The sequence below is a fragment of the Hermetia illucens genome, chromosome 4 (assembly GCF_905115235.1).
Source record: "Hermetia illucens chromosome 4, iHerIll2.2.curated.20191125, whole genome shotgun sequence".
Classification (NCBI taxonomy): domain Eukaryota; kingdom Metazoa; phylum Arthropoda; class Insecta; order Diptera; family Stratiomyidae; genus Hermetia; species Hermetia illucens.
Genome location: NC_051852.1, coordinates 103870710 through 103894642, shown reverse-complemented (window position 1 = coordinate 103894642; position 23933 = coordinate 103870710). Strand labels below are relative to the sequence as shown.

At 40.9% G+C, this 23933-nt stretch overlaps 1 protein-coding gene and 1 long non-coding RNA gene across 2 annotated transcripts; both read right to left on the bottom strand.

The window, feature by feature from the left end:
* Positions 1–3629: 3629 nt before the first annotated feature.
* LOC119654816 (probable ATP-dependent RNA helicase DDX56) lies at positions 3630–16046 on the bottom strand. The gene is made up of 7 exons (XM_038060375.1): positions 15887–16046; positions 15322–15831; positions 7553–7791; positions 7218–7317; positions 4308–4526; positions 4119–4219; positions 3630–4057 (listed from the first exon to the last, which is right to left on the bottom strand). The coding sequence occupies exons 1-7, from the start codon at positions 15956–15958 to the stop codon at positions 3655–3657; spliced, it is 1644 nt and encodes a 547-aa protein (XP_037916303.1). The 5' UTR covers positions 15959–16046; the 3' UTR covers positions 3630–3654.
* Positions 16047–20590: 4544 nt separating this feature from the next.
* Positions 20591–21984, bottom strand: LOC119653476. Its single transcript, XR_005249702.1, has 2 exons — positions 21580–21984; positions 20591–21510 (listed from the first exon to the last, which is right to left on the bottom strand). It is a non-coding gene; the product is annotated as an uncharacterized LOC119653476 (long non-coding RNA).
* Positions 21985–23933: the final 1949 nt, after the last annotated feature.

The following is a 23933-nucleotide window of genomic DNA, read 5'->3' as shown; positions in this document are numbered from 1 at the left end:
GTATGAATGCTGAACCATGCACTCAGTGTGGGCTCTGACTGTGGTCTTAAGAAGACCGTGGTATTAAGTCCATGAGACATGTACTGACGTAAATCCACAGATATAATTATTGATATTGGGTCAATTTGAAGATTCAGTGATGGAAACGCCTTTGCTAACGGTATATTGACAAAAAAACATCGGAAAAATACTTTAATGTTAAGAGTTTAATTATAGATTTTCGCGGGCCAGGCAAACTGTTGAATGTTGTTTTAATATCCTTGAATGTAAAGTAAGCATTGTAGTAAAAATTGTTAAAGCGTCTTGGGTGCTGCATAGCTATTTGAGAAAATCTGCAATTTTGCAACCTGGAGGCGACATAACCGATAAAGAATTGCTTGCACTGCATCCAATCAGTCACCAATTGCGTCCACTGCATCCAACAGTGCTCGAAGTGGATCTAAAGTTTTTTGAATTCATGAAAATTTACATTCAGCGGTAGGATATGTTCCCTGGCAGACGGATTACGTGCTGAATGGAAGATGCGACAATACGTATGAGTCATTTACAATAACTTCTAATGGATAGAAGTATGAGCAAATATTAATTAAATAAAAAAAGATAATCTGTAAACTGTAAATTTCGGTTGTTGGTGAGGATTGTAAGAGCGAAGAAAATAAATAAAATTTCAATTGACGAAGAAAGCTCAATTAAATTATGTACATATCATGAAATTTATTAAGTTCTAGATCTGATTGCTATATTGAAACCGAAAAAAAATGCAACAATACCACCTAGAAGTTTTTGGAAATAAAATTATGCAAAAGGAAAAATAAGGTTGAATTTATCGTTAAGGACGAATTTCGTAATGAGAAATGTGAAAACTATCGTTAAGCAATCTTCAAACAATTTTTTGAATTACGTCTATTCATCAAGTAGTCAATATTTACTGTAGGTGGTAGTCACTAGTAAAAACTGCGGCATAAACACAGCCCTTCGCAGCTCACAGACACTCTCAAACTGTCGCCTTGCGTGCGAATATTCGCTGTTACATTCATATCCTTGTTTCGTAAAAATTCACGTTCCCCACTATGCTGCGTCTGAATTTCCGGCCGGCATTACCGTCAGAAATCTGGCGGAATTCAAAGTAGCGTGCGCCGTGGCAAACGGAAATTTATTACTGGGCTGGTCAATCTCCTGCAAACAGTAACGATCTCAAAACTGTATGCCGCGTCCCGAAAGGACTAAGATGTGGTCGCTAATCTTTCGAAGGCTCAATCACAGACGTCAGCGGTTAACCCATTATTCACGGTAATGAACAACTAACTACGAATGCAATCCCTGCAGTTTCGGCAGAACTGCTGTTTTGACTTATATGGAAATCCTAGGATAATTTCGAAAATGGTGTGTGTGGATCGCCTCAAGAGCAGCTGGTGCAGAGCCATAGAGGAGTGCGCAAGTGTCTCGGGACGCACAGAAAGGATTTAAAGCGCTTTTTAGGGAATCATAATCAATGGTGCGTAAACGTAATTGACTGCTGAATGGCAACCATACGTAATTTATAGACGGAAGAAGCGACTTTGATGCAGGCTGGAGTTAGACCACCTATGGCTTGACAACTTATGAAGCGATTTATGAATAGTACGTGAATGGTTGTAGAGGTTGGCTTGGTAACTGTCCCGATTTGAATTCCAAAGAAAATGTTTGATCCAGGGTAAAGGAGCGTGTGTTTACGGATCCAGACCCAAAAATAGGCAGCAGTTGAGTGAACGAATCCAGAATGAGAGGGACACAGTTTCGCCGGTGGATCTGTGCGAAGTGAACTTTGGACTGGGCAAGAAAAACGGATGAATGTACACTTCTTTTTATTACAATATTGTATAACCCAATATCTGTCCTTCATAACATCACCATCATCAACGGCGCACCCAGTATCCGGTCTAGGCCCCTCCTTCATAACAAGATTGTCAAAATTAACTTTTCCCCTTTCATTTAAATTTTATACGAAAAACAGAAGGTCTAGCAACGTTTGTATCACCTTGTATTTAAAACAAGTCGGGAAACGGGAAGCTAGACGCTTCAGGTATAAAAGGTTTTGTGTTTCCGTACGTGAGGAACTTTAAATGCGTGGCGGTTGCACTTGCATAATAATTTAAAATTCAACCGCATCAGCAGCTATTTACACAAGTCATTTGCTCTACAAGGTGTTCTACCAATTATAGCTAATTCCATACGCTTCACACTAGGAGTTAAACATTATTAGCAAATGTGAAGAATTTCACAAAAGCAGATACAGAAAGTTCCAGTTTCCGAAAAGGAGTCCTATCTCACTTTAAGTGTGCACATTTTGACCCGCGCATTTACATTTTACGTCAGAACAGTTTTGAAAAGTACTAATCGAGACCTTTCATTTGATACCCCGCATGACTATATCCGGTGAAAAATATTTAATATAAATAAAATAAAACCCCACAGAAATTTATGTCACTGCATGCGTGGGATTGCATAGTTCCCATTTGTCCCCCAAATTTCGTTTGGATCGCTTTAGCCGTTTCGGAGAAAAATGCGTGTGACAGACGGACAGTGAATTGATTATAATAAGCTTTTGTTTTACACAAAACCTTGTTTGGATGCCTTCCAAGCGAGCACATAAAATGAGGTATGACTGGGATTCTATGTTACGGTGGTTGGTTGAATTACGCACCCAAGTTTAGAACAAGCTTGTCATCCTAAATCGACAACGCTCAACGTTGTTGTAGGTGACAAGCTTTATTATTAATCCTTTTCTTATTAAAAATCGAAGCAGGCTATGTATTTTGTGTCTAATGCTTCTAAACCGACGTCGTTAAGAACAGCGAGACAGCAAATCCGAATGTAAATTCTAAATAGTTACTAACGCTATTCGCAGAAACGACATACCCCTCAGTATATATACTCTGCGATTTTTAGAGAGATTAATAATGATAAAAATATATGGCACAACAGTCACCATAGTCCGTCCTCAAATAATTTAACAATTTGCGCCCAACATTCTATTTAATTTGTTAATTAATAGGTAAATAAAAAAGTAACTTATTTAGTTATGATGGATGAAAAAACCTATATACAAAACAACAAGTAAGGAGTTTCTAGAATCGACATTTATATATCAGATAAAATCCGACTTATTCAATTGTGCCTGAAGCCACAGAAACTGAACGCCAATGAGGAAAGCAGACACTAGAGTTAGCAATAATTCCACAGTGTCTGCATTTTTTTCAGTAGATAGATCCTTATATTCAGCAATTCAAGCTTCGACTCGATGCATAGCATTCTGAAAGCAGGCAGCGATAACCGAGTAGGACGTATCTCCTCTTCTTGAGACAAGAAATATAGATAAATAGGTAGATCATGAAAATTACTCTAAAGTGTGAGCGAATGTCTCAAGAATTGTCAACATCAGTTTCCTTGGCACTAATAGAGAGCATGCTACATATGGCTCCCCGACATGATAGCTAATAATTTTATTATGTAAATTAAATTAATTACACAGTTTCCTCTGATCATTCATCCAAATGGAACCAAGTGCTACTGGCCAATATGGTATCGTTCGTTTAAAATAATTATAACACTCCTGTTTCGAAATTCATTTCCCAAATCAAAATAATGTATTTTTTTTTAAAATAATTCCCAACTTTATTTCCGCCGTTTCTTCGCATAATCAACATCAGCACACAACAGGGGATTTTGCTGTTTTGATTCAAACCTCGCCCTAGTCGCGGTTTTTGTAAATTGCCGTTTACTTTTCACATGTGTTGTGACTCCTATTGTACGTTTGAGTGCGTTGGGAACAATATAGTCTGGAACATCAGCTAGGTGAGGCTGTATTTTCACAGTTCTAAGCTGTTTGTCGTGACGTAAAACCTCAATATCTCGGGGATTACTTTCGAAAAAGCCTTTCAGTTTTTCACAATTGAAAATTTCCATCTTGATTTCTTTCAGACGGGCCTCTTTCACTGCAACTCTAGTTATAGCGCGCCATGCATCTTTCGCACGATATCTAAATGCCTCAACTTCATCTAGTTTAAATTTGTAATTCCTAGTTTGGGAAGCAAAAAAGTTTTAAAATGTTGCTACTTTTGATACAAATGTAACCAAACCTGATCACTTCGTCGTCGGTCATATATCCCCCACGAAGGTGGTCCTCTACCTTTTCCAGTAACTTTTTCTCCCTGGAGTTTACATATGATAACACACTTCCCTGTAGAGATACAACACAATACAATACAATAAAGTTAATGATTCCTTGCCTTAACAATAATCAAACGAACTACAATTTATTTACTTACAGTATTGTTGCCTCGCGCTGTCCGACCCGCTCGGTGAATATAGGAACTAATATCCTGTGGGAAGTCAAAATTGACCACATTGTTAACATATTGAAAGTCAATTCCTCGGGCCACACCAGACTCCTTGTCCTGTTTTCGTTTTGATGTGACTGTAGTGCCTTTGGGGTCAGGATTTGCTAAAGCTTTTTCATCCGATGCAATTATTATATCGTATTTTCCCTAAAATATTGATTGAATATTTTAGTCCATATTTTTTTCATTTTGAATTGTAATGGAAGCAACTAAACAAATGGCTGAATTCTGCATTTATACATTAAAAACTAAATAAATATACTCATCGCTCATTAGCAACAAAAAACTCTAGGCCACACAAATAATGCCACAAGTAGGACTTCAACCGAAGGGTGGGCTTCTCGAGTCACTACACGTCGGGAAATCACCAGTGGAGATTATTGGGTGGTAGCGGTTGATGGAATAAAAAAACACACGTCTACGGCATTACCAAGTAGTTTTCGGAGGCTTAACATACCAGCGAGATTTATTCTGAGCGATAAATTCAAGAGACGAATCGGAAGAAAACCTTTATTCCCCCATAAGAAAGTAAAGTTTCGCCATACAATGGTCTGACTGTAGTTTTTTAAATGAAAATACGTGCGTCTCTACGTGCAATAATTTTTATCACATTTATAAACTAACTGGTAGGACTCTGAAGAGTACTCCTCTTCCGCTTGTGACACTATGGTTTTGTTCTTTTGAAAGCCAGGTCGTAGCAAATGCGAATCCGGTGTCGGATTGTTTCCCACGGCTGCCACAAGGTACGCTCCTTTATTTAACCTGGGAGCCTGACAGAATCTTGACTGCAAGATTCCGGTCCAGGTTAATGGGCATCATAATCGTATAAAGTTATGGACCAACAGAGGTTTTCGATATAATGGAAAAGTTCATTTTCTATAAAAAATTGCACCCATTTCAAGAGAGGATTTCTAAAAGTGACATTTTGATCGTTATGGGTGACCTCAGATGGGCTTTGATAAAATCATGCTTGGACATGTAATGGAGAAGAGGCGTCACAAGATCTGGCTGCGTGCAGAATCATAGAAATGGATCGATGAAGAAAAGGAACTGCAGGTTCCATTGATGGCTGCGAGCGATAGAAGGCGTAACGCGTTCGAACCACAATACTGTGGGAAATCCCGGAAATTCCAACGTAATATACTCCGTAATAAAAGAGAAGAACTTGCATGTGGTCGCAAATTTTTCGACGGAACGTTAACGGTTGACTACGATAATGAGCAGCTGAAGAAGTGAAAAGAACACCTCACTACGGTTTTTAACCGTTTCACATCCTGTGAAATTCCAGCTCTTGTGAATGAAATGGTTAATCACTGTAACATGCGGATACGGATTGGTTCTCCAAATGCACTTAAGCGGAGTCAAACCACTGTGTTCCCCGCTGCTCTTACAGTTTCTGCAGATTTGCTACTTCCAGTTATAAGGAAATCCTGGGAATCCGAGATGTTTCCCAAAGAATGGAAGAAGAGGATCATAATTCAGATTCCGAAAAAAGCAGTCGTTCTGAATGCGACAATTAGAGAAGTATCTGCGTGCTCCTTCCCGTCGCAAAAATAATCCCGGGTCGAATCTAGAAGGCTTGATCGAGAAATTGCAGGCTAATTCCTGTCCTGTATTCTCCTACATTGACCACATCAACACTCTGCAGATCAACATGGAACAACAGATGGAACAGTTGGCAAAGTTTAGATGTTTGCTTCATCTCGATTCCGAGAAGACAGCGCCAACAGATAGTGTATTTGGAGTGCCCTGTGATGCACAAGTGTGTTGCTTCAAATATATTAACATCAAATCATCAGATATTACCCGAGGTCATGATTTTCCTTCCACGTCAGATACTATGGAGATAAGTACGCAACATCGAAAAACTCATAATCTCACGAAACTTCCGAATCAGAAAAAGTTAAAATCCGTCTACCCTTCCCCCGATATCATCTTTCAAATCACTCGTGTGAGTAATAGAAATAATAATCTAGTATCAGTACCAAGAACAGCCTGAAACAAGGTATTGGAATTTGTATTTCGTCGAGAAGGCGATGCCCACGAAAACACTTTATTAACAAAATCTTTCCTTGGAATCTTAATGATTATCCCCTTCTTCCATTATCTGTGAAGGACCCCGGATTCCCAAGATTTCCGTATGAGTGGAAAGTAACAAATATGCAGAAATCGTAGGTGCTGATAATGAATGAATAACTCTGTGGGGAGTGCGTCAAGCCCAGCGGCTTTAGTCCGTTTAAGTGCATTGGAGGCTGAGATGATTTCTCTTCTGTTTGGCGGAGCAGTTCGTATCCGCATGGCGGTGACTATCTATTTCAAGAGGCAATATTCTCAGATCCCGCTGACCTTATGGCAGGTTCTGTGCTCAAACAATGTACATGATGATAAGACACAATGCGCTCTTACTATACTTAAAAGAGAATATAGCGGTGGAGATATGTAGCAGGCTTCTTCATTCTATTTAATTATTTGACCGTTGTTGAAAGAATATATTTCACGAAATGATTTAAACTTACAGCAAGTCTCGTTTTCAAATATATAATTACGCGACTGAATAGCGGCGCAGGTTTCGATACTATTTATTATCGATTATTGTCTGAAAATTCAAAGTACTAAATCACAGATCCTTTAACCGACTGCATTCGCTGGAATGTGCGCCAATAACGTAACATTTTTACTGCTTCTCCCATAATTTGATGTCTGTATTTGGAAAGTGCTTTATAATTTTTACCATTCACAACTAAGTCCTTAAGTTACTATATATACACCTATAATTGCACCCCATTTAATGTCCAAAGAACACGCAACTTGAAAAATATAGCATAATAAATATATTACCTGATTGAATTGTGTCACTGTATGCACTCGAATTTTCGCTGGAAGCTCGGAATTAAGAATGCATGACCGAATACCAAATTGTTCCAAAAACAGTTTAAGCCTATAATAGGAAATATTTATTGAATAAACCACATATGAAACGTGTCTCTTTCAAAAAATACTACAGGGAAATTTTCAGTGAGAAGATTAGACAAAACAGCATTTAAAGCCAAGGAACCTCATGAAGAAACCATGCTTTATCATTTTCATAAGAATTTCATCATGGTAACTTGGCGCCACAAAAGCGCCAAACTCATAATTCCAATCGAAACTAATTTGAATAGGCTGATACTCACTTATAGCATCTGTCGACGGTATTAACAAAAATAATCGTCTTTCCTCGAATCAAGTGCAATTTCAACAAGGCATAAAGGATGGCTGCTTTATCATTCTCTTCAGCTTCTATGTGGTATTGTGAGAGCTGCCCTTGCGGTGCCAGTTCTGGTTCTTGCAACTTTAACGTGACTGGATTGTGCAATACCAACTTTTTCAAATCAACGACTTCCTCACTAAGAGTGGCTGAAGCGAGAATAGCCTGGAAAAATAGACAAAAATCTTTTGAACAATTTTATAAAATTATTTGTTTGCAATGTTAGGATAGACCTACCTAGAAATTTATAATATAAAACAAGGATCAACAATGCTAAAATTAAATTTAGGTTACATTTACAACGCAGAAAAAAGGAAGTCGAAGAAGTTATTAGATTTGATCTAGTTTGATCGATTATCTAAGGGGAGGGAACGATGAAAACTAACGATGTAAGATGTTAGGAAGTTTATCCTTCATATGGAGTACTGCTTGGCAATCCCGAAAACAATGAAAGACAGGAATCAAATGTTGGGGTAGTAATAATAGTAAACTCCAGTGTTGGAGTAATAGCGCAGAAAACTGTGTATGTCTAATAATCGTTAGCGCAACAGCGGGTTGGATCAGGGCCTTGAAATGTGTTAGAGCACTTTATTTAAGACCGCAACGATAGACTACATGGTACAGTCCTATTGGAGCCAATCGCGTGTATTACTACCCTGATTTGACTATGTACAAATTCACAGCTGAGTCGACTGGTATCCCACGTCAAGTCGCGATACAAATCACACTGCCACCAGTGAGATTTAAACCGCAACCTTCCGTACGACATAGATATAATCTAAAAGGATTATCATCCGTAAGAAGGGATAGCGCATGTTCGGCTGATACGTCCGTCGGGTGCGAATGAAACTTACAACAAGCATTAATGCGGTAAAAACTGAGATCAATGATTTTTGTATAAAGCTTTAGAAATTCTATTAGAACCCTCCGCCACGACAACTTATTTGTTTTATCGCGAGTAGCGGCCAGAAAAAAAGCCTAGGGCAATTTTTTTCGCTAATAGGTGGTTCTGAGGTATTTTTCGATAAAGTACGTTATTTTAAATTTGTTTTGGGTTTATTGACAGTGACAGTGGACTTTCAAGGAAAACGAGTGAGCGTAAGAACAGGAATTTATTCTGCATAAGGCAGTTGCCTTGAAACTTTCTTAACTCTGTCGAAACTGCATCGTATCAAGTAAATTTACTGATTTCCTTCAATTTTTAAATATTTTTGGATTTATAATGGTGTATATCTCAACCGAGTTGAGCTCCGGTCAGTTTGCAGGCTATAATAGAAACTTAATTCTTGAAGCATTCTAATACTCTTTAACCTTTGCACTAAGTTCGCCCTTTTCATGTGTACTTTCTTTCTTTATAGTTTCTGCATAGGCTACCTAATTCACAGTGCCTTCCAGCAATATAATTTCTTCAATACTACGGCTTGTAATTGGTTCCCCAGACCGTAACGCATGTATCGTCCATTGCTTATACGTGGAACTATAACTCCTAAACCAATTAAGGTATTGCTGTTTTCGCCAGAGAAAATTATATCAGCTCCATCATCTGATGACCAATTTGTCATCTTTCTGCAGCAAATTATTTGATCACGTTTAAGTTTTACGACGATTACCCAGACATATTCAGAATAAATTAATTAAATAAAGTGACAATACCAATTCTTGCATTTCTTTCAATACCATCGTTTTGCTTATAAATTCATTTATTATATCAATTGATAAGCTAATACTGATTAATTGATACTACTTTTGCCTTTAACCCCAATAAACCCAAAAGGAATTGAAAAAACCTTTCAGATAACGTGTCTTATCGAAAAACACCTCAGAGGCAACCAGTTGTATAAATTTTGCAATCGTAGTGCAGTCCAATTAACTGTTTTCTTACAGACAAAATATTCCATTGGTTGGACTTGGAACTTATTATGGGGAGGGCCAGCCAGGTCTAATTTATAATGATGAGGACTACTTTATTCCGAAGCTCTATCTTTTGTTTATATAGTGGGGCAGAGAATCGTATCAGCAAGCTCCACGATGCAATTCAGGCAATCTAAGAGATGCTAATCAATTTGAAGAAGAATATTTCCACTACAATCGTAGGTCCTCATACATTTGTTAATATTATTCCATAGTCACCAAACCGTGAAAGCTCTACCAATGGATGAATATCGGCTGGACAGATAATCTCAGCCAGAGGGGCGAAGTCACTTTTCCCATCTACATTAATCGGTTGATACATTGGTGCATGGGGGGCAATTTGTCCATCTATATAGAAACAAGTCAGGAAGCAGGAAGCTTAACGCTTCAGGTATGAAAAGTTTTGTGTATTACTTATATAAGCATATTTGACTAGTCATTTGTCCCGCATTTAGTTTATCCGACCATTCACTTTAGTATGACAGACATTCAAAGTCTTAGAATGAAAGAAATTTGCACAAAAATGACAGCTTCGACCTTCGAATATAACTTTGTTACTAATAGTGCGATTTCCACCAAACTTTGTAGAGTCATGCTCTATAGTATGGTGTATATTACTGCAGTTTATGATTCTTCTATGATTCATTGCCTCCTATAGTGTACCTTTTGAAGTGTACCATTACGATATTGAATGAAGTGCTCCAACACACGTCAACGCATGGATCCAATTCTATTGTTGCGTCAATGATTATTATTATTAATGACTTCTCCGCTCGCTCTCTCTATTGTGATGGGCCCATCAGTGTAGGTCACGGCCACGCTATGCCAGTTTGCTCTGTTCGTTCACCGTGTTTTAAATTGTTTGTCGAAATGAAAAAGGCATTGTCATATTATCAAATGTCATAAGTGAGCCACGATACCGCGTAAAAAGAATGTCAATCTTCCTTCGAAGAATGCCAATCTTCCTCTCCTTCTCGCTGGTACCCCTGAATGTTCTAAAAATTGCCTTGCTTGACTACATTTATATGTAAAGACAAAGAGGAATCAATCCCAGAATACCTCCAAAAGTTGGTGGTGCCATCGCAAAATCTGCGACATAGAATGCGAACGCATGGCTTTTTTCCATCGTCGCTGATTGCAAAGCGGTTCCCTATAAGACCCATGCATCGCAACATTAGCGCGCCGTGAATTTAATGATGGCGATTTCGTGAGTAAAGAGAAAAAATGATCTCACTTATCGAATTGTGGAATCAAACTGAAAACACGATCCAAAAAGCGAACAATATAACTCTCGGGGTTACCTAGCTTGGTAAGTGATTCATCAACTTATCACCAATTGCCAAAATTGGTCTGAACATCGAAGACAAATGAGGCCTATAACCGAGCAAAATAGGGCAACCGATCAACACAAGCCAACCCCTGTTTTGAGGTGACGTTCACTGGAGGGCGTGAAAATTCCAAGTAACCATCCCACCTACCCTAAAACACTCCGACTATACAGACTACATTTACTTGCTCTCTCACCGATTCATTGAGAGGTAGGTAGGCATTGGTGTCCGCTCCGAGGAGCAAAATTAGTGTCGTTAGAAGGCCAAATTCCTAAGACCCTGACAGCTGTGGGAAGGGCAAGGCAAGCATAATCCACACAACCCGGTTCTTTATAGCTAGCCCGTACCATTTACAAAGAATAACAGCTCTCCCACCCTATGACCTCTCTTGAAAGTCCCAAAAGAATTATTCACTTAGTGTTCGTAGCCTGGCCCTAGCGTATATTGGGCAATTACAAAAAAAAAGCGCCAGAGGGTTTCTCTCGCCTCTCCGCAGCTTCGGCAATGCAAATTGTAGAATATGTCACTTCTGGCGGCATGGTTCCCGATACACCATGGCCCTGTGCAAACTGCCGTAATCTTGCACGCATTTGCGATCGTCTTGCAGAGCAACAAAGCGTCAATTTATATATGATACCTCGGAAGGGTTGTTTCTGCAGACGACAGACGAACTTGATGTTGCCGGTCGCAAAAACAACGCTGAATCAGCTTTCACTGTTTCGTCCAAAATATGGAAATACAGTTATTTCAGCACCAACATAGAGTGGAGACTGCTCCGTGCTAATGTTCTTTCTGTGTTCTTATATGAGAGTAGCATATAAAAAGTGATATCCACTGTTTTTCAGAACCTCCAAGCTTTCATCAACTCATGTCTACGTCGGGTTATCTGGGGTACTCTAGTCTTTTAGACCGCCAATGCACTATTGCGCGTGTTGATTAGAAGATGTAAGTGGCAGTATGCAAATATACATGGTACAGAACAGTGGAGGAAAGGAAAGCTTCACAGTAAGTCATGGGAGGATATTGGGCACATCTTTAATAATAATAATCGTTGGCGCAACAATCCAATTGGATCAGGGCCTTGAAGTGTATTAGAGCACTTCATTCAAGACCGAAACGATACACTACAGTACACTGTAGGAGGCAATGTGGTCAGCATTGCGCTCGCCCGAGATTATTACCCTAATTTCACTCAGGTAGTCATTCACAGCTAAGTCGACTGATATCCGACGTCAAATCACGATTCAAATTCCACTGCCACCAGTTAAATTTTAACCGCGACCTTCCGTATTATAGCCTTGTGCTCTAACAACTCGGCTATCCGGACAAACATCGGCACATCGTTAGGGACCGATAACGATGTCGGTAGTTATGGTTGACACGCTTCGCCCCACATGGCAACCATATATTTCGAAAATAACTCTTTTGAGTCTATAATATCAACCGCCAGAAGGCATGGTGTAGCCAGTACGATCGCAAGTAGAAAGTATAATAGATTTGCTCAAGCGCACTTATGTAGGGAGACAATCTATATGTGTAGAGGTTGCCCCCAGGAGAAGCCCTAGAAATGATGTTATAATAAAGTAATAATAAAATAATAAAATAAAAATCATAATGGTTATATGGTTGCCATTTACCCCCTCGTCGGATTTAGCGCGTCAACCACACTTATACGCCATCGTTCACGGTTACTGAATTTTGCTTCAGTTCTCCCACGGCTTCCCGAGACGTCCGCATTCTTTCTCTACTGTTCTACGCCAAGTGCCTTTGGTCGCCTCAGTCTCCGGCCATCTTGAAAGGGTGAATTCCACTGCATGGCGTAGTCAGTATTGCAATAGTCGCCATTTCTTAGTGTGTGACCTATCCATTGCTACTTCCGTCTTCTGATCACATTGCATACGGGCGCCAGGCTTGTGCGCCAACCACCAGGTCAGCGTACTCCGATGATACGACGCAAACAGGTAGAGCCTTTGAGTGACAGTGGGGATCACTTTCCATGTACAACTCCCAAATAGTAACAGAGAAAGAACATTAGCACATAACAGTCTCTCGGTGCTACCATCAGCAGAAACACGTTTTCTAAGTATACAAATTGATCGATATTTTCGATGCTCTGCCCATCAATGCAGATATGGACATTGTGATGACCCGTCGGGCTGAGAACCTTGGTTTTGTTGGTGTTTATCCTCAGTTCGACTCGATTTGCCTCTCGTTTCAGATCCAGAGCCATTTGACCAAGGCCCATGAACCGGTGAGAGCAAACAGATTTTATCTGCGCATTTGTGGTATTTGAGGAAAGATGTCATGGTAATTTGAAATCCGCCACGTCTACGGGACATGTCAGCGTCAAGGACGTCACTGATACGAAGAAGAAATGATATCTATGACAATATGCATTGCACCCGCCTGAGATTATTATCCTGATTTGACTCAGTTGCTCATTCACAACTGAGTCGATTAGTATCCGACGTAAAATCACGATATAAAATCCCACTGCCACCAGTGAAATTTCCCATTGGCTTCGCCGGAATTTCCTTCCTGCGTAGAGCACAACAGATACACTTTCTGTTCAGACTGTCAAAAGCCTCCTCGTAATCAATGAAGAGTAGGTGAAGCGAAGATCTAAACTCCACACACTGTTTCAAAATTGATTTGACAATACAGGGGGCTCCGAAACGGAAACCAGCCTGTTCTCTGGCGATCAAATTTTCACGTTGTAGTTTCATGCGGTCCAGGGTTATTCTAGCTATATATTTACCACGGAGGTGAGCGAGCAAATACTCTCCAATTATTACACTCAAAACAGGTTCCCTTCTTTGGCATCTTAAAGACAATCCACGTCACTTTCTGGGAAACGTTTGAAGTGTTCTTTCCACCTCTTCAGCTGCTCGCGGTCGTGTATGAGTCGACCGTTAACGTTCCTCACAGGATCATCGAAAGATTTGCGACCAAATTCACACACTTCTGAAATCGTTGCGTTTTGTAGCGTCTTCTGCTTTTCTGACCAGCGCAATAGCAAATTCCCTTTTGTCACCGCGCACACTATGCTGAACTTCCCGGTATTTCGCATGATATCAGAGCTCTTCGCTACCTTATATCAGCTTTCACGATTCCGCAGTGGATCAGATCTCATGACGCCCCTACCGGACTTGGTCGGCGACTAGCGTAGAACCCGAGAAAAGAGCATTTTTAATGCTGGCCCAATCCTCATCGATATTCTTAGTCGGCTTACTCAGTGCATCTGCCATCCGATCAACTCTCACACTCTCCAGCGACAGCTCGATAATACAGCAGGTCTATGTTGAACCACAATACGCAAGCGATTGTAAACGACCATCAGATGGTGATCCCTTTCGAGGTCGACATCAGCGCCACACATCCAGGAGACAGCTCCTAAATCTACTACTGATCGCAAAGTGGTCAATCTGATCGCTCGTATAATGTCGTTCACCTGAAACCCAACTGACCTTATGGTAGGCCTGCGCTCGAACAATGTGCCACCAATTCGAATGAGGAGGCGATAGAAGCTGCAGAAATCCACAAACCTCCGACCATTATCGTTAGGGTCGTCAAGAACGTGCTCCTCAAACAGATATCCGGGCTAGGTATTGTCAGAGTACATGTTGGCATTCAGATCATCCATCATCACAATGCCAACTTTGGAAAGCCTCTCCTAAACTGCGTGCAATTGTTAGTAGCAAGAATCCTTCTCCACTATATCAGTACTCTCCGTTGGTGCATAGCACTGTACAATTGTGATGCTTCTTGACCTGGACCGAAATCTTGCAGTCAGAAGTTTATCAGAAACCGACTTCCAGGTCAACAGAGTGCGTCTTGTGGTAACCGTCAGAAGCAACCCTACATCGCAATCGAATATGATAACACTGCTTTCTAGGGCATAAAGGCGCATATTATTTCGCTTAGGCCCAGAATGTCCAACTTATATTTTGGGAATTTTCGCTCGGGTTGGAAATGCCATTGTCATATTCCAGAAACTTATCATAGTTGGTTTTCAATTGCCAAAGTTCGTAGTTGTGAAGTTAGTCCCTATCGGAGGCGTTGTTGACGTTTTGGTACCATTGGTAGCCCACAAACTTCTATCCCTTTTTGTCGCCTACTTACTACAGGAGGAAAGACTTTCAGTTATTCCTATGTCCCAACTCACAGAGCGCGGAAAATTGAATAACAAGTCCATCTATAGGGAATAGCGGTGGATTACAGCCATAGCCAATTCATGCTCCAGAATGGACGGCAAAAAAAAATGGGCAAAATCTTGAAATTAAATAAAAACAAAACGGGGACATTGATGAGCCTGATAGCTGGCCACTGGCCCCTATGTAACCATCTGCATGCGATGCGTGCCTATACCGAAGAATGAATATGAAGACTTGCCTTAGTCTTCCATTTGAATTCGTTGCATACAAGGTAAATTGTGGAGAAATATGATTTAACTTACCTGATAAATTGGTGGCATATAACGCAAGATTTCCTTTAAATCATTCTCAAATCCGAAAGAGAAAATCAAATCAGCTTCATCAATCACCAAAGTTTCCAATCCTTTCTTCAAGTTCACATCTCCCGACTTCAGGTGAATTAAGATCCTTGCCGGTGTCGAAACCACTATATCTGGCCGCTCTGAAAGCATGTGTTTCTGCGCCGATTGTTCCACATCCGCGGATATATCTACGCAACGAATTATCTTCCCACATTTCTCCGTCAAATCTACTACGACTGTTTTGATTTGCTGACACAGCTCCTTCGATGGCGCCAATATGAGAGCGCTCACCAATTGTTCTGTTGCGTGCACTTTTGAGTTGAGTATTTTCTGAATCACCGGAATAGAGAATGCTGCGGTTTTACCAGATCCTGTCCGTGCCCGCAGAAGGACGTCTTTACCTTCAAGGAGTAATGGGATTGCTTTCTCTTGAATTAATGTCGGCGTGATCCAACCAAGTTTTGCAATTGCCTGGAATTTATCGTGATATTACTGGAAACCACTTACTAACAATAGTATTGTATACCTTCAGTATTCGGTCATCGATTTCCATTTGATGGAAATTCAGAACTTTCTTCTCATCCTCGTTATCAGACATTTTCCCTATATATCGCCACACCGCAAAACAATCCACGGACCAAAAGAAACACCAAACACAAACCACATGCTCTTGACGGTTCTAACAGTGCTTGTCAAACCTGCGACCAAAAGCGACTTCATACGCCGCAAACTTTAACCGAACTTATAAGATTCAGTAACAGTAACAGTAACAGTAAATTATACCAACGGAAGAAGAAAAACAGAAAGTTGCCAGACGAATCATGTTGCATCTAATTTTAGTCGCGTGGATAATTACTATTCGAATACTAGCTTCCTACTCAAGATAAAAAGTATAGTGGTGCTCTGTAACTGCAGGGTTAAGTGAACAGTGCATCTGCCAAGAACTTAACCAACTTCACTCTATTATTGACTGTCGGTGACAGTTTGCGTATCAAATATTTTTTGGACGGTTCTATTACTTCAGTTCGACTAAATTTTGGAAAAAAATGTGCAAGAAAATAGACAGGCTGATCGAGAACGACATACCGGTTCCTACCTACAATATTGAGCAAATTCTTCATCAAATCTTATACGGTAAGCATTGCGCTGACCGAGTTTCCACTTCGACCTTGTCGGAGACTTCTAACGTTACAAATATTTTCAGCCGAATTTCTCGCGTATTGCATGGAGGAGCAGCGCAGAAAACGATCGAAATTTCGTCAGGACATGATAAAGTTGGCAATCGCCGGGGTACTAATGTTGTTTTAGGGAAACTTATATACTTAATCAGACAAGCAGACTGAGGATGTCTGCAGCAACTACGATATTTGGTGACAGTGCAGCATTGTTTGATGTTGAGTCAAAGTTTGAAAACGTTTTGATAAAATATAGTTTAATATTTATCTAGAAAAGGTGTTTCCTTATGTGTGCAAACCACGGGAGAGTTCGTGACGTCGGGGAGTGGAGTGGATAGTCCAGTGCGGCATGTATTTATTCGTTTTTGTGCTTTATTGTCCTAAAGTAAACACGATTGTGAGCATCATAATAAATGTTACCTGCCCAGCTGGCGCCGGCTGCTTACGACGACTTAATGACGCACAGCTGAGGTGGAATTGTACTTTTAGACATAAATATATTTTTTACAACACACTTTATAACAAAATGTCATTACATAAAACATTTTAAGCCAAACAAATTGTGTATTAATTTCCGGGGGTTGACGTGTCTGAAATCCTTGTAATTAAAACTCGAGTTGTAATGTGCTGATATTCTGAAAATTACTAATAAATTTTTATTTAAATAAAGATTTCACCTAAGCTACGTAATACTCTAGACATGACCTGAATGAATGACAAAAATCACGCGAGCCAGCGCAGCTGATTTAGAGCTAGATTCGATCGAGAGTGATATCACACATATGAGGGTACTCGAATGATGAAATCACGCGGCGCATCGTGTGAAATACAATTTCGTGGATTATAACTATCACGGGTTTTCCCTTATGCTCTTCGATAATGGAATAGTTAGCCGCACTGAATGGACATGCGTTAAATGAGGCAAAGTGGTGGCTTTTTGCTAAGACTTCCTCTACCTGTAGCGCGACACAACTTTTTCAAGTCAAGCAGTGAACTGCAGTATAGACTGACGCGGAATTTAAATCTCTGGGAGCCAACCTGACTTTCTCTGAAGGTGATATGCCCCTCTTCGAGAGTGATAAGTGCCTCTCTAGGAGCCAAGCTTCTCGCCTACCAAGACCGGTAGGGAGTGATGATAGCCACACCATATATGAGATGACCCTACTGTTAATAAAACCCTACGGACCTAGACTGACTAGTCGAAAAACAGCTCCCCCAATCCAGGTGTAATGAGAACCGTGCCGATTGGATAGTTTGCAGTCGGGGGTCACTGACTGTATTCGAACGGAATATCATTGATGCCTGGTCGCCTCAGTAAGTAAGTTTGACCTTGCCGTGTTACGGGGGGCTATGGCACAGCGGACCTCCTAACCCCCATAAAAAAACTAAAAACTGCCAAACGAGACCCCTAACCACACAAAAACTGGCCCACCAGGCGAAGGTACACCTCCGAAACACTGAAGTGATTACACCCAAAAAGGGAGAAGTTGGTTTGTCAAGCCAAGGACAATATTGGTTTACTGTAAGGACTACAAACCACTGTTAAAGAAATAAGAACAAGTAAAAGCACGTCTGGCGTTAATATATCAGATATCAGGACGGAGACAGGCCTCAGTGGCGCAGGTGCTAAATGGTACCTGTGTTATCTGAAGAAAAACCAAAAGAAGCTCAGGACAGACCTGAGTCATCAAGCGCGGAGCAGCGGCCATCAGCCCACATGAGGGGAATGCCCTCAAAAAACCCAAGATGGGTGAATATCCCGGGTAGATCAGGTGTGAAGGCAGGAGTCAGGAAGCACACCTTTAGCTATGCAGCAGTGCAAGTGCATTCGACTGCCGTTTTCGTAGCAAATACTCACTCTTGAGGAGCAGAAAACATTATCGTCAGGCAGATGTGCAAAGGATGGAATGCGAAGCTTGTGTTCACTGGGATTTCAACCAGGTCATATACTGGTGGACTGCTCGACCAAGGGCACTGCGGAATGGTTTAGGGCTATAATCCCTAAACTGTCAGTTTGGGAAAGAACAGACACGTGCTGGGGATAATTTACCAGGGGCATACATAATGAAAATATTCCTTCCTAAAGCTGCAACGCTAGTGTCGAAGGATCTTATGGGCCTCCTAATTGAATGATGATCTCCACACAAAATTATGGAGAGTCTTCAGAAAGTGGAGGCCAGAAGTAAACATGCGGACCATATAGTGGTAACCTCCTGATCTGTTTTCGGATTTTTCGGGTGGGTAGCTTCTAAGAACGGAAAATGATCACTTACGACCCTCCGCACTCCCCACCTTTCCAACAAATGGCCAAACTAAGACCGGTTTCGGAAAGTACTAACCGAGACCTTTTATTTGATACCCCCCATGACTATATTTGGTTAAAAGAACATCGACACTCCCCTTTTGCATGTATGGGGACCCCTCCTTACATTCGACATAGAATGATGTAGCACTGTGTGCGTGAACGTTCACAGTTCCCACCGTTCCATCAAATTTGGTGGCAATCGCTATAACCGTTTCCGAGGAAAATGTGTATGACAGACAACAGTCGTAACACCCTCAGTAATGGCAAAATAAGTACTGAAGATTTGCGGTAGGCTGGGAGACAACAAAGCGCCGGGCGTTAATGGCATACCAAACAAAGCCCTTAGGCTGGCCGTTAAGTCGAGGCCACACATATTCGTTTGAAGAATGCTTGGCAAATGGGATCTTTCCCGAGATATGAAAAACACAAGTTTAGTGTCGCTGCCTAAATCTGGCAAGCCTCCTGGTGAACCGACCAACGGTCGACGCCATCAAACTGGTCATTGGCTTAGCTGAAAATGTGATGCACGGAAGGGGTTGCACTAGCAAGTATTGTGGTGTGATTACCCTTGAGGTGCAAAATGCGTTCAAATCTGCCATTAGTGGGGGTTGGTGTACGCAGTTATTTAACTGCGCTAATCGGCAACTATTTAACACATAGAAGGCTCTGGTAAGACACAGATAATGGAATCAAAGAATACATTGTCTTCGCGGGTGTTCCATAGGGCTCTTTTCTGGGACCGCTATTGTTGAACATCATCTATAATGATGTCAGTCCCAGTGACTAGTGAAACTACAATAGTGGGTTACGCCGATGACATAGCGGTGATCGGTGTTGCAAAAGATCTGGCGGATGTGGAATTATATTTATCTGAAGGAATCGTTTCTATGAACAGGTGTCTGAAAGATGCAGATTTTGAACTTGCGGAGGATAAAATAAAAGTGGTGCTTATCACGAAGCGGCGTAAAGAAACCACTGATCAGTACGGTTTATAGAAAGACCACCTTAATAGTGTGCTGTGGTTACAGAACCATCTCGAACGAAGCAGCCTATGCAGTAACATGTGAAAAACGGCGGAATGGAAGAATCGCTAAACAGATAGCAGCAACGGTGAGAACGGGCGAAAAAGGGTGGATGGACCCACAGATTGATTCCCAATATCAAGGTGTGGACCCAGAGAACGCATGGTGAGATAAACTATTATCTCACGCAGTTTCTCACAGGATATGGCGGTTACCGTAAATACCTCTATAGGTTTAAACTGGACAGCTCACCCAACTGTCCCAGCTGCGACGGTATTCCGGAAGACCCGGAGCATGTTTTCTTCCATTGTCCTAGATTCGCTGAGGAAAGAAAGAGTCTAGAGGAGGGATTGGGAAGAACAGTAGCACCGGAAAATATCATTGGGAAAATGCTTGCGTGTCAGGAGAACTGGAATGCAATGAACGACATGGTAAGGCGGATTCACAATTCATTCGGGTTGAGAGAGGCAGAGGAGGCAAGAAAGGCGCGGTTGCGAATACAATGGATGGGCGAAGGAAGATTTCCACTTCCGAAACAAAAGACAAACAGTAAACCGATTTTAATAAGCTTTTCTTTTACATAAAGCCCTAAAAAATTTCAACTCCAAACCATTATGAATATCCAAACTCTGAGTATGCGGCAATGTACTTTAACTCTATGCTAAAGTATGTCACATCATATGAATAATTTCGAATGCACTCTCTGTGAATTTTATGCAAATTCGTGATTCAATGTTAGCAATGTTCCATATATTTAATCACATTAAATTTAATCAAAATTTCAAATGTAATTTATTATGAAGGTTGACCTTCCTTTAAACAATATTTAGTTACATTATCATAAAATAAATTACAATAGACTGATATACATTTTTATTATTTCACTGAGCTACCCTTTTCTACTATAAGAGCTTCAAGTCCACGCGGTATGTTGTTGATTGGAGATTTCGCCATATTTGTGGATGAGGATTTTCCACTTGGACAATTGGTTCAAAGGTTGTACTTTGGTTATGATGACATCTTCAGCAGCTTCTCTTTCCATCAATTCTTAAACGTTTTCAATTGGGTTCATGTCAGAATATTACCTGGTCAATCCAACAAACGGACATTTTCTCCTTCCTGCAAATAGGTTTTCAGAAGTCGGGCTGTGTGGCAAAGAGCTCTGCTTTAAGTTGGAACTATAATGGTCATATCATAATGTCACAATTTTAACGAAGGTAAATTAGAGATCAGCCAAAACTGATTCTTGCCCATAATCGCGTTGACTCGTTTCAATAGTTGACATTTCGGTTTTATGTTTCCAGCATCTCACTTCTCACTTGCTCCGCAAAAACAAATTTCGAATGACATTTTCTATGACATCTGTTTGACATTTCCTATACTGAATTCGATTGTTACCGAATTTTCTATGTTTAATGGAAGTTTAACGAAACTCTTGGAGGGGAAAATTTCACGACGTAGGTCCAATATAGACAGTCATATTCAATTCTCATTGACGGATTTCAAGTACGTTGCGGCATATGTAAGCCAAATCCCTAATTAAGTTGTAAGTCTTCCGCGATAAGGAAATAGGATCTTGTCCGTTTCTGTGACAGTTGGAAATCTTCATCTGTAGCATTTCTACTTGGACTTAGGAGATGAAGCGAAACTGAAATAGTTACAATAAATTTAATTATTTACAAAAAAATATTAAATTAAAAGTTCGGTCTGGTCATACGGTTAGCTGTATCTTTTTGTTTTTTCATCGTTTGGTTGCATTAATTATGCACAATTGCAACTGCAATCCAACGGTCCTCGTCAAGGTTTTGGCGGCGCTTAATTCAACAACAAAAGCCTATTTTAAAAGAGATATGGTGATTTTTTGATAGTTTTCATGCAGGATGAATGCAAAAATTATAAAATAATCTATGTCCAGCGACCTTTCGTTACGACTGGTTAGTCATCTAACACTAAGCCAGACACTCCCATCTCAACGAAAATCTTATTATGCTAGTTATAATCCTTGTGCCGTAACATTAATAAGAGAACGCGAGCATCACCCGTTGCACAAACTTTCACTCAAATAGACCACGTTCTCCTAGAAAACGGTGCAGCCTCTAGTCTCGTGAATGTTTGCTCATATTGAGAGGATAGTTACCGTTTAAATACAAGTTCCAATGCCCTATAGCTTGCCAATACAACTATCAAGTCAAATCTGACCCCTAGATTCAGCACCCATAAACCACCAAGAGAACCGTTTCGTATCACCCTAAATAATAAAACTAACATGCCCGTCGAAAAAATGTGCAAATGATCAAGGTTAGCATACTAACATCTTAGACGAAGTACCTCGGGAACTTTGAGCATTCCTAACGGAATACGCCACACGTAAGTCGAGCGTTACGAGTTACTTTGTCGTGGACTTTCCAACCAAAACAGTATGGAGAACCGGAGACGTGCTGCAAGATTATCACACAGTATTCTTCACTGATGGATTGCACGTGATGTGTGAAGTTGGTGCGGGGGTTCTCTCGGATGCACACAGCGTAGCCGAGCAATACATTTTCCCAGGATTCGCCAGTGTATTGCAACAACACATAACCATTCTAACCGATAGCTTCAGACTTAGTGGTGACATCTTCAAGACTGGTGAGGCAGTGCAGAGACGCGTTGAATAGTGTGGGCGGCACGCTCAATCACCCTCAACTGGGTTCCCGATTCTAGGAACATAAGACTAGAATAAGCGGATTGACTAGGTGGACCTTTGTTCTTGGCAGTCCCTCGGTGGGCACAGTCTGCGTCCCAATGGTGACTGTCAGGAGCGGAATCTACTCGCACTACTTAGGAGCCGCTGACTTCAGATGGTGAATGCATAGGAAGTAAATTCTTAGTTATTATACATATTGTTCGCAGAGGGAGATGCAAATAAGTAACTTAACTTACGCTTAAAACTAAGGAAGGAGACGCAGCCAAAATGTCCAAGTTTTAGAGCGTTGTAGAACCAGCATAGTCTCGGGACCGGGGAGTGAAAGTAGAAGTAGACTTCAAATATGTCCGCACTATATATACTACGAGAGGCGATACGAAAGATAATATTAGAGTTGACAGGGCAGTCTAACAGGCAAATCAAGAGTTTTAAAAGGGTACACATAACAAGGAAGATGCGGTGTTGCTGCAGGGAAGAAAGATTGAGGATGCGGATTCGTGGCGGGCAGTCCATATTGCGGAGGTTCTTTCTGAAAAAGGGGGTCTGAGTGACAGTCACGGTTGCGGAAAGGGGACCAGACTCTACACCAATATTCAAGGATGTTTCTGACAAGGGAGTTCAGAAGTGTTAAGAAGGGCTGGATTGAAATAAAGTCAGAGTAGTGTAGCGGTTGTCCGCCAAAAGAGTAGGAAAAGGGTGTTCTGTGAATGGCACAGAAAGTGGCATTTGCTAACATGTTAACCGAGTGCCAGCGGACCAAAATATCCAAGGTGCTCCTTGCAGTCGAGCATAGTCCTGTCTTATACAATACCAGGAAGGAGAAAACAAACGGGAAGTATCTATGAAAAGAAAGTCTGCAAGAACCGTATGAGAGGTATGATAAAAGCCAAGAGATGACTGAACGGGGAAGTTGAGTAGAGAAAGTTGAGAGTTTGGAGAGGAGAATATTCTGGTAAACGGTATCAAACACTTTGGCGAAATCAATATAAATAACTTGCATCTGCTATCGTGAACTAAGGCATTTAGCAACGAAGTTGGTAAAGACCAGAAGGTTTGAGACAGTAATCGATGTTTCACGAAACTATGTTGTTCTTTCACAATGAGGTGACCGTATTTCCATTCTTTGACGTGTCTCGAAGATTTTGGAGCAAGAGGAGAGACGAGAGATGAGACGGCAGTTCACAGCTAGTGAAGGGTCTCCGCTCTTGAGAATAGAGATGATAAGGGCCTCTTTCCAAAGATGAGGAAAGTAGCATCCTCCGAAAATTTGATAGAAGATTATACACAAAGGGAGGGGAATGTGTTGTTTACAATTAACAAGGAAGAGATTATGAGGCCCGACATTGGTGTCAAGATGACCAGTGAAGGACTCGACTAAGGAAGCC

What these genes read in the sequence shown, in the direction of transcription:
- LOC119654816 (XM_038060375.1), bottom strand. Translation starts at nt 15,958, where the DNA reads ATGTCTGATAACGAGGATGAGAAGAAAGTTCTGAATTTCCATCAAATG. An exon ending in CAGTGACACAATTCAATCAG is followed by an intron (nt 4,527 to 7,217) that starts GTAATATATTTA and finishes TCAATATTTTAG; the next exon opens with GGAAAATACGATATAATAAT. An exon ending in CAGCGCGAGGCAACAATACT is followed by an intron (nt 4,220 to 4,307) that starts GTAAGTAAATAA and finishes GTATCTCTACAG; the next exon opens with GGAAGTGTGTTATCATATGT.